At 42.6% G+C, this 11,582-nt stretch overlaps 1 protein-coding gene across 2 annotated transcripts in view; it reads left to right on the plus strand.

The window, feature by feature from the left end:
* The window catches only part of FAM81A (family with sequence similarity 81 member A), a 62,020-nt gene extending 51,949 nt beyond the window's left edge, over positions 1–10,071 (plus strand). For both annotated transcript variants that reach the window (XM_081148562.1, XM_081148563.1), the window contains exons 7-9: positions 2,759–2,894; positions 4,559–4,751; positions 7,753–10,071. In XM_081148562.1, the coding sequence (XP_081004688.1) occupies positions 2,759–2,894; positions 4,559–4,751; positions 7,753–7,877 (454 nt within the window). In that variant the 3' untranslated portion in view covers positions 7,878–10,071. The remainder of the gene's footprint in view (positions 1–2,758; positions 2,895–4,558; positions 4,752–7,752) is intronic.
* Positions 10,072–11,582: the final 1,511 nt, after the last annotated feature.

The following is an 11,582-nucleotide window of genomic DNA, read 5'->3' on the forward strand; positions in this document are numbered from 1 at the left end:
TAATGCAGAACAAGGATCTGAAACCAAGGTGACTTTATCCAGCAAGTCTATCATTCAAAATAGATGGTGAAATAAAGAGTTTCCCAGACAAGAAAGGACTAAAGGAGTTTATCACCACCAAGCCAGCATTGCAGGAAATGTTAAAGGGACTGCTATAATTAGAAGTAGAAATAGAAGCATTGTAAGAAATGTTAAAGGGACTGCTGTAAAAATAAGAAATAGAGAGAGAAACATAGGCATAAAGAATTAAAATGGTAATAAATAAGGACCTATCAATAATAACCTTAAGGACTTTAAGGGAGAGATCAACAGCAATACAGTCATAGTCATGGACTTGAACACCTCACTGACTTCATTGGATAGATCTTGCAGACTAAAAGTCAATACAGAAACAGTGACTCTAGATGGCACACTAGATCTGTTGGATTTAATTGATATTTACAGAATATTTCACCCCAAAGCTGCAGAATATATATTCCTCTCAAGTGCACATGGGTCTTGCGCAAAGGTAGACCACATGTTAGGACACAAAACAAGTCTCTACAAGTTCAAGAAGATTGAAATCATATCAAGCATCTCAAATCACAATGGCATGACATTAGAAATCAACGACAGTAAAAACACTCAAAAACATTTAAACACATGGAGGCTAAATAGCATGTTATTAAACAATGAGTGGGTTACCAATAAGATCAAGAAAGAAATAAAAAACTTCCTGGAAACAAATGAAAATGAACACACAACAACCCAAAATCTATGGGACACAGCGAAAGCAGTCCTAAGTGGGAAGTTCATAGCACTGCAGGCCTACCTCCAAAAGCAAGAAAAATTTTTAGTAAACTATCTAACCCTACAACTTAAAGAATTAGAAACCTCCCTGTGAAGCTGTCCAGACCAGGGCTTTTGTTTGCTGGGAGTTGTTTTATTACTGCTTCGATTTCATCAGTTGTTATTGGCCTATTCAGGTTTTATGATTCTTCCTGATTTAGTTTTACATGATCTCACTTGTTTGTGGAATGTAATAAACAAAATAGACTGAGGAACAGAATAGATCCAGAGACATAGAAACATGGAACAGACTGATGAATCTCAGAGGGAAGGTGGGGAGGGGGGTGTTGGTGGGGAGAGATTAATCAAAGAACTTATATGCTTATATGCATAACTCATGGACACAGACAATAGTGTGGTGAAGGCCTGGAAGCAGGGCACATGCGGGGTGGAGGGGATCAATGGGGGAAAAAGGGAGGATATCTGTAATACTTTCAACAATATGGATAAATTAAAAAAAAGAATCATATACTAAGACTAAGTGGTATTTATTCCTGGGATGCAAGGATGGTTCAATATACACTAATCAAGCAACATGATACGCCGCATTAACAGAATCTAGGATAAAAATCATGATTACCTCAATAGATGCAGAATAAGCATTTCAATACCTTTTCATGATAAGGACTCTCAATAAATGGGGTATAAAAGGAATGTACCTCAACATAAGAAAGGCCATATATCACAAGTCCACAGCTAACATCATACTCAATGATGAAAATCTGAAAGTGTTTCCTCTAAGATCAGGAACAAGACAAGGGGATGCCCACTCTCACCCCTGCTATTCATCGTGGTACTGGAAGTCCTAGCTAGAGAAATTAGGCAAGAAAAAGAAAGAAAAGACAATAAAATCAGAGAAAAAGAAGTACAGTGATCCCTGTTTGCAGATGACATGACCTAATATATAGAAAACTCTAAAGACTGCACAAAAAAAAAACTGTTAGAATAAATGCATTCAGTAAAGCGTCTATGTTCTTGGTCAGCCTTCCTGGTCAGACAGGCTGCAGGCTGTGTTCCACAGTCAGGTGGAGCTGCTGCCTTGGCTTCCTGTCCAGGTAAGACCAAAGAGCTTTGTTTTTAATGACTGGGAAGTTGTACTTGTCACTTCTACCTGTGGTCCCAATGCCCGACTTAGTCATAGGACCACACCTAACTGCAGAGAAGGCTGGGAAATGTAGCCGCTGGCTGGTCAGCCGTGTACCAGTTCACATTTGAGGGTTTCTTAATAGGGAGAGGAGGCAGGCAGATACTGCAGATAATTAGGTGTTTTTACCACAGTGGCTATTTATTTTATTATTATCATTTATATTCTTTTGTCACGTATATTCTTTTGTACTTTTATTACATTTCGTAATAAAACTAATAAAATATAATCAAGGGAAGGCAGCAAGTGTGGAGTGTTCTTTTAAGGTGTTTAGAACGGGAGAGGACCTGAGGAATGGAGGATTGGGTTATTTGTTTTTTTCAATTTTCTTTTTGATTTAAATTAGAAAATGGGGGCAAGAGAAGTTTGGAGATCATTACAGAGAAAGGGAGCCCGACTCCAGTTCTGGGATATAAAAGGGAGAAGGGGGAAGAGCCCAGGGACGTAGGGGAGCCTCAAGGGGATCCAGGACAGTGTCCTCTGAGCCTCGAGCCCTGGGGGACCCTGTGGACTGCAAAGTTTCGTGCCTGCTTGGCTTCGTGTGACTCTGTGACACCTCCTCATGGGTAGGAAGTATTGTCAGGTGCTTTTCTGTTTCTTCCCCTTCTCCTCCTCTCTTCCCAAAATAGTGCTGAATGCAACTGTAGGAAAAGGTAAGCATGTTATTCTGAGTGGGCTCAGTTTAATGCCGACCTATTTATGAGAAATTTGATAGTCGGAGACTGAGGTGGTTTGATGTCATTTCAAAGTTGTTCAGCCTCTGACTTGCTGACTCTTTTATTTTAGATTTAAAGGTACGATCGAGGAACTCAGTAACCAGATTTTATCTGCACGGAATTGGTTGCAGCAGGAACAAGAACGGATAGAAAAAGAACTTCTACAGAAAATTGATCAGCTCTCCTTGATTGTTAAGGAAAACAGTGTAGGTGTTGATGTTGAGCAATGACCTGGTGAAGTTATTTGGTGGGGGCCTGCAATGTTTGAGTAATACCTAGTAATTTATCATTGATCTGTTTAGCACCACATAAAGCTGTTCCATTGTGTCTTGCCTTAGAATCCACTTCCACGGTTCGTAGTGATTCTTTGTATTTGTTATAAAGAGAGGGAGCACTTTGATTAGTTGTGGTTAACAAAAGCTAAGTCAAAAATTTTAATACTTACAGCTAAGGTGAATTGAAGTGAAGACCTTAATGACCCAAATTGTCCATCTGCTTTTCTAAGTAAGACAAACAATCACAGACTTCAACCTAGCTTGTTTTAATTTCACAACCTGGTGTAAATAGCCTTGAATAGATTTCTCCCTCCAGGCTCCTCGATCACACTATAACCCTAGTGTGAGATGTCAGGGTGCAACACATAAAGACAAGCCCCTGTTTTCTTTTCCAACTGCCTTCTCCTTTTACCCCCCTCTCCCATAGGACCAAGATTTGCAGAACTGCTCAAAAATCATATTGAGAAAGCCTTGCATATATAGTATTCAAAATCAGTAGATTCTAAAACGGGTACTTGGAGGCAGTCTTTTTGGTTTGGTTATTTGGCCTGAGCATTTCCCTCTCCCTTCTCTTTTCTTGCATTGCTTCCTCCTGTTGGACTTTGATGGAGCAGAAGCAACTGGTGCAGTTTGCATCTCTGGCTCTGCTCTCTCAATGCCCAGCTTTTGAATTGCAGACTCGGCACTGAACAGCATTGTGAGAGCTTTGCATGCCATAGCCCACTTACAGCTAGGAGTTTGTAGTCCGGGCCTCCAAAGCTCACCTGCAGACACAAGTTCCCATAAAAATGAAGCGTGATGGAGAGGAGAGGAAAGGAAATGAAAGGAAAGGGGAGGGGAGGGGAGGGGAGGGGAAGAAGAAAGGGAAGGGGAAGGGAAGGAAATATTTACTGTATCAAATATTTCTTTAGGTGTCCTCCACATTTTTATCAGATCTACTGATTGACTTACTGAGATTCATGCTAACACATTTGTAGGCTCTGGGTCTTTGGATCACTGTTATTTTTACATGTGGCTTGGTCTAATAACTAACAGTAAACTCCAGGATAACGGGGCTTAATAAAATAGAAGCTGACTTCTCTTTCACATAGAAGGTGTCTAGGTGTAGGAATTGCAGGGCTGATGGGGTAGCTTGTCAGTCCTCAGCGACCCAGGATCCCTCTGGCTTAGTTGCCAATCCTAGAGAGTGACCATAGGTCAAGAAGGTTGCTAGAGCTCCAGTCATTATGTCTGGATTCCAGAAAAGGCGAAAGAAGGAAAGGGCAGGGCTGTGCCTCTGCTGTCTTTTAACTTTTCCTGGAAGCTGCCACATGCACTTGAACTTGCATCTCATTGGCCACAACTTAATAATCACATGGTGCCCCCAAACTCAGGAGACAGTAGAAAATGTCGTCTTTATTCTGGGTGACCTTATACACAGCTGTAAATTGGGGGTCTGTTAAAAAGGAAAAGGTGAGGATCTTAGGGAGACCAACGAGCAACGTCGGCGATGCTGTTCCCTGCAGGCTGTTGTTAGATGGCGTTATAGCTGATGCAGACGCCACGCAGGCTTTCTTTTTGGAGTAATCGGGTGCAATTCTTATCATGGATCTCAGGGAGCCAGTGAAAGGGACATGGAGAAGAAGCTCAGCCAGATGTCAGCCCGACTCGACAAAATAGAAGAGAGTCAAAAGCAGCACATGGAAGCACAGAGGATAAAAGAAGGCGAGAGGGTGCTGGGGCGAATCAGCAAGCTGGAGCTGCAGATGAGCGAGGACATGAAGGAGATGAAAGCAGAAGTTGATGCTGGTAGGTCAAAGCCCCCAAAACAGCTCTCAGCGTTTATTTTCTATTTGATCTAGAAACCATTTCATTAGTGGTCCCTACAACTACCTATGAACCTGGCTAATGGCAATAACAGTGAAGTGTCCTTAGGTGGTTTTCTAAGCACAGTGGTGCCTCGGTTTTCGAATGTGATCTGTTCCAGGAGACCGCTCGAGGTCTGAGACGCTCCAAAACCAAGGGACCCACAGCCGATGGCTGGGCCTCAGGATCTTGCCCTCAGCGGAAGCCGCGGGGCATGTTCGACTCCCAAGGAGAGTTCGAAAACCGAAGCATTTCCCTCCGGGTTTCTGTAAACCGAAATGTTCGTCCACGGAGACTGCTCGAAAACCGAGGTGGCCCTGTAGCTGTGCTGTATGGAACTAAAGCATCGCTTTAATTCCAAGTACACGAAGAGCCACCGTAAGGGACAGGCAAACAAAATGAAAATCGCCGAGCTTGCAGTTGATGTGCACTTTCTTCAGTGCCACCTACAGAGTCTTTCCTGTTCACAGCCAAGGTCAGAAGGTCTCAGACTAAGCACACGTCTTTGCTGGCCTCGAAGGCCTCGCCTTCCCTGCTGGCTGCAGGCCGCCCGGGGTGAGCGCTTTCCCTCCGCCCGGGAGCGCAGGGCGGCTCCCCACAGCCACTTAGAGGAAGATGCCAGAGCTGATTTCCCCTCCGAGGCGCTGTTGTAAAAGGAGCGGTTTGATTTTCAGGCTGGGTCAGGGATCGGGAACTAGAACCAGAAAGTGGAAGTTACCCAAAGACACATTTGTAACTCGATATGAGGCAGGGATTCAGCTGGTCCTCGAACGAGGTCATTTTGTTCAGCAGCATTTAGTTAAAACGCTGATGAGATGTGCAGGAGCTTAGCTCTTGTTTATGCCAGTCAGCCTGTGGTCAAATCGGTTTCATAGTTGTTGTTTTGCTTAAAGTGCAGAACCTATCATCAAGTGAGGACTTGCTGTATCCTCAGTTAACAGGCCCTAAAAAGACACTGGCGGCTTGGCGAGCTGGAGGCCCTTTGTCACGGAAAGTGTTCACGTGGGGGCTGGCTGATCGGGCCAGGAGGGGAACGGTCCTGTCCCAGTTACCTCCCAGCTCCTTCCAGGTCCAGGGTCCAACATTTCCTTCTGTGGACTTGTATTTTGGCCGCATGGAGATAAAAGTACTTAGCGATCCCAAGAATAATTTTGTTGTTACCAACAAAGTTTATTGTTTTATTTAAGTACAAGCCACAATTAAATTTATGAAAGGAGGAGCTTGTAAGGATAAAAATGAATTTTCTTCCTTAGTCTTTGGGGCTATTAAAATATGGTATTTAAAATATGTCTAACTTTGCATCATTTCCTGAGTGAATTTATTATCATTTCATCAATATACCACAATATTTAGTATCTAAGAAGAAATGCATATAAACCTTTTTAAAATTAAAAATATTTATTTTTCTTACAAAATCAATACATTTCTTAATGGAAAATCATAAAGCACTATATATATATGTATGTATATATATATTTTTAATCCTCACTTGATACTTTTTCCATTGCATTTCAGAGAGAGTGGAAGGAGAGAGAGAGAGAGAGAGAGAGAGAGAAATAGCGATGTGAGAGAGTCACATTGATTGGTTGCCTCCTGCACATGCCCCGACTCGGGCCGGGGATCAAGCCTGCAACCGAGGTACGTGCCCTTGACCAGAATCAAACCTGAGACCCTTCAGTCCACAGGCCGATGCTCTAATCACTGAGAAAAACCAGCTAGAGCAAAAAATATATTTTTTAAATACTCATACCTTCTTTTACCCAGAGGTTATTTTTATGTATATCATTCTATACATATAGTATATACATATATGTGTTTTTCAAATGCAAGCTCATACTAAGTATGTTGATTTATAACCTACTCTTTTATTTAGTAATATGTTATATCTTTCCATTCAACAGGAACAGAATTTTTCATATATAATGTTTATACCTGTTTTTCATAAATTGTCATGTAAAGAATGTTTTGAGCGAAAATTCTAATTTACTAATGAAGACAACACCTTTCAAACATTTATTTTTTTAAACCAACAGGAATACAGAATAGTATGAAATGCTCTTTCGATAGGGAATTTTTAAATTTTCTGTCTTTTTGTTTTGAAATAATTTCAAATTTAGAAAAACCGTAAGAACAGTTCAACCAATTGTTAATATTTTGAAAATTTGCTTAATATCTCTCTCTCTCTTTCTCTCTCTCTCTCTGTGTATGTTTGAATATAATTTTTCCTAAGTCATTTGGGAGTACATTACAGAAGTTGCAATGCCTTTTTATTCTTTTATTATTTCAAGCTATATACCCTAAGAATAAACACATTCTCTTAAACAACTATAGTACAGTGTAATAGTGATAAAATATTTTTCAATAGTTGTCAGCTTTCACCCTTGTTTGCTTTATAGTAGGACCTTCCCTGGTCTAGGTTCTAATCCAGAATCACACATCATATTCGGTTATCATGCTTCTATATTTTGTCTCTTTTAATATGGGTCAGTTCCTCAGCGATACTGACATCATTAAAGAACATAGGCCAGTCGTTTGTGGAATGCCCCACAGTTTGGGTCTGTTTGCTTCCTCTCAATTAGATTCAGGTTGCAGGTTTTGTACAGAAATGCCACAGAAGGGATGTGTCCTTTGCAGGGTACCTCATCAGGGGCACGTGATGTTGGTTTCTCCCAGTATTGGTGACGTGAGCTTGGGTTACTTGGTTAAAGTGTAACTGCCAGATTTCTCCACTGTAATAGTCCCTTTCCCCCTTAGTTAGAAAGTAATCTGTAGGGAGATACTATGAAACTGTGTGACTATCCTATTTCCAGTCAAAGTTTTACTCCAGTCGTTTTAGCATCTATTGATAATTTTTTGCCCAAACCAACGATGACTGTATGCTGTAGAATTTGATCCAGCATTGTTTTTTAATAGTAACTCTTGTGAAATTTACCTCTTCTTAAAGGGTTTACAGCCATCTATGAAAGCATAGGATCCCTCAGGCAAGTTCTCGAAGCCAAGATGAAACTAGACAAGGACCAGCTACAGAAGCAAATCCAACAGATGCAGAAGCCAGAAGCTCCCATGTGAGGGGAGTTGGGACAAAGACCTCAAAGGTGGTTTTGCCAGTGGGTCTGGGAGCTGGATGCCTCTGTTGCCAGGTGGTTGTCGCATTTGGGATCGTTCTATTCATGGCGTGCATGTGCCAAGAAATGTGTGTTCATGGGTCTAAATGTTTACCTTGAGTCTTGAAAACACTCTCTCTTTAAAAATATTAAATATAATTTTTACCACTTTATTCCACTTCTCTAAATTCAATGGGATGGACTTTCCTCCCTTCCTGATTTGGAAAGGCTTTTATCCCTTCATTTTATGAATGAAAAGACTTAATTTTACTTCAATGCTTGATGCTCTAGCCAAGACCTTACTATTTTGAAAATGTCCCTTTTAAATTAAGAAACTAATGAATTGTCACAGAAATGTGATGCTCCTTCCCCTAAATTAAGAGAAAGTCCTGATAGATTAGAATTCAACCTTTGAGTCCATATTTGGATTTTATTTCTGTTGTCTGTGCATTTCTTACATGGGTTATCTTCTTGTAAATCTTCTGTTTTTTGTAGGGGGAAGGGACTTACCATTTGGAAAAAAAACTCACCACCTGTATAATGAGAATAGTTTAAAAATTGATAACTGCCATATAGATTGTAAATTAAAATGGAAACAAGACAATTACCTAGGTAATGCAAGGCACAATATCTACATTGACCACCTAGTTATACCAGGTTTTAATATTGAAAACTTTTTTTCAATTATCCACAGCCTGTATAGTGATAGCCATATATTTAACAATGAAACGGTGGTTAACAGTCTGCTTATTACGCAATTCATTATTCATTAGTCATAATAGGGTGTGAGCATTTTTCAGGCTTTCTGACCTCCTCTCTAAATGTTTCCCAAATTGGCACAAAGTGCTGAGGTTTATATACACTTACTGTGTTCTTGTGCCTTGGTTTTATCACGTCAATGCACTGTACCCTACAAAAGTTTTGCGGGCGAAATAGAAGGTATGATAGTATATCAGAATTATGATGTAAAAATGGGATCCTTTGTACTTTTTAAATTCTAAATTGTATCACTGTTAAGACATTAACCATTCCGTATTATTAATGAAATAGAAACTCCTACTTTTGTATGGACAGAGAATCAAATTGATATTGCATTTATAACACTGTCAAGAAGCCTTCGTTTTAAGCAACTTTGTAGATGATGGGCATTTTATTTTCAGTCGTCATGTGGATTAGTCGTTGAACATCGGCTCCAGTGCAGTCTGCTCACTCGTGTATGTAAAAACTGGTAATAAGACACACACCGTTCTAAACTGTGAGGGGGCCCAGGAGAAAGGAACCAGGAATGCTTTCAAAATTTTGAAAACCTTTTTTTTTTTTTTTGGTTTGCCGAGGACTCAGGAAAATCAAAGCGTTTTCTATTTTTAGGATCAATCATAAATGAAATCTCTAACTGGCTATTACTGTTTACCCATGCAAAATATGCTGCTAAAGTACACAATATTTTACCCTCAATGGCTTGACAAAAAAATTTTTTTTTTTTTAATTTGGACCTGAGAAGTCGTATAAGGAATATGTCATCCAACACATATTCCCTTATTTTGTCAGGAACCTTTGCTTCTCAGTATAGGAAGACTATTTCCACTTAACACTGAAAAAAGGTTAATGCTCCTTTGCGATCAGAAAGTGGATTTCTCTTTGTGGTGGAGGAACCATTTTAGTTCAGTTCTCCGAGTTTGAAGCACAAGCCACGGCGCCGAGAGCCACGGGCCCTCCAGCTCTCCTTCCTCTGGGGTCTCAGAAAAGGGAGAATCAGCACAGTGGCTCCTGGGGAGACGGGGGCACGGGATCCCAGCTGGCGATGGGGAGGGGGCACCGAGAGCAGGTGACCTTGGCTGTCTGCTGAGTTGCTCAGGTACTTCTGACGCTGCCGACTCCAGGTCCTGAGCTCAGCAGGGGCTCTTCGCCGTGGCTTCGGGGTGTGATCTCGACCTCCTGGGGAGTTCACAAGGCCACTGGTGCCTGGGCGGCCCCAGACCCAGCAAGTCAGAGGCTCCGGGAGGTGGGTCGCAGGCATCCTGGTGTATCAAGGGCCCGGGTGATTCAAGCGCTGGGGAGGTTGTGAGCCTACTCTTATCACCAAAGTTTAAATGAGAATCAGCTTCTGTGTTCTTTCCTTTACCAGAAATTTGCAATAAAAAGAATAAAATTTCCAAATGAATGTGGCTTATGATTTTTGAAAGTCTTGCAGTGCGAGGTAACAATCTAACTGGTAAAATGCCGTAGAAGTGCTCCTACCTTTCCGCGGAAACCCTGCGGCTGCTGAAATAAAGTGCTCTGCGTCCTGGCACACCAGCCGGGAGCTGGAGCCACCGGAGCTGCTCCCTCCGAGGGTCTCCTAGGCGGCCCTCGCCTCCAGAATGGAGCCAGCAGGCGGGTCCCAGCGCGGGCTGTGTGCTCATGCCGCACTTGGTGTGTGCTAACTCCCCTCGTGATGATAACGAGGAGCTGAGCACTAATCAGTCCCCATTTTACAGGTAAGAAAACCGAGTCACCTAATGGGTAAGCAACTAGTGAGTGGGAGCCAGGATTCAAACCAGGCAGCTTGCTTCCGTGGCCTGGCTCTTAACCAGGGTGCTACCCTACCTCTAAAGATGCATCCTCTCTTCCCACCTACCTGACTTGCCAGGCCACTGATTATAGTGCCCTCTCGATATGGCCTTACGGTTCCGCCATCTGAGTCCCTTTGCTTTTTAATGCCCCAGTTCCAAATACCTAAGACAGGCGATCTCGTTAGCTTTGCTTGGGCCAGATGTCGTCCTCTGGTTGTATCGGGGAAGCAAGGGGAGTGGGGTGAGTTGGTGCCACAGGGATATAGGATCACAGGAGTTTCACCTGCTGAGCTTGGGCTGTCCTGGGCAGGGGACTGCCAGATGGGTTGTGCTGGGTGCGTCCAGAGCAGAAAGGAAAGATGGCTCCTCTAAATTGTGGTTGTCCCACTAGGCCTTCAGCCTGAAGAAAACCACAAGCCACTCATGACATCCTGGAAACTCAATAGTAATAGGTGGAGTTCTTCTGTCCTCTTTTAGCTGTGTGACCTTAGGCAGTTCTCTTAACCTGAGTCTCAGTTTTCTCATCTGTAAAATGGACATTATAATAATTTAAAAGAGGAAGCACTTTATAATTTTCAAAATACTGAAGTAGTTTATGCAGTATTGGGTATCGAATGGTGAAAAATGGGGTGTGGGAGGGGAGATATTAGTGGTGTGACATAGAAAGTAATGGCAGTCCATGTCTTGGTCCAAAGTGTCCCATTATCTGCTGGGACCATGGTTGGGAAGTGGCTGTAAGCTCCAAAGAAAATGTATTTCAGCCTGAGACCTAGAGGAGCGGTAGAGCTCAGATGAAGAGATAAGTAGACTGGACCAGAAGGGGGACAGTCCCTGACTGTGGGGAAGGGCTGGGCAGAACCTCAGGCTAGTTAGTCTCATCGCTGGAGCCGGCATGGCCTCCCCAGGCCTGAGCCTGGGGTGAGGCACATCTACTGGAGGGGCCAGCATTGAGAGGGTTGGGGTGGGTGCAAACAGAGCTGGAGAAAGGACAACCTCCACATCTGGAGGGATTAAGGTTGACTCGGAGGCCAAGGGTGCAGAGCCCAGAATTCAAGTTGGGAAATGAGATCCAGAACAGGTGGGCTGGGCCCGAATGGCCAGCTGGCATTTGAGGCTGG

Source organism: Miniopterus schreibersii (assembly GCF_964146895.1).
Source record: "Miniopterus schreibersii genome assembly, chromosome: 1".
NCBI classification, from domain to species: domain Eukaryota; kingdom Metazoa; phylum Chordata; class Mammalia; order Chiroptera; family Miniopteridae; genus Miniopterus; species Miniopterus schreibersii.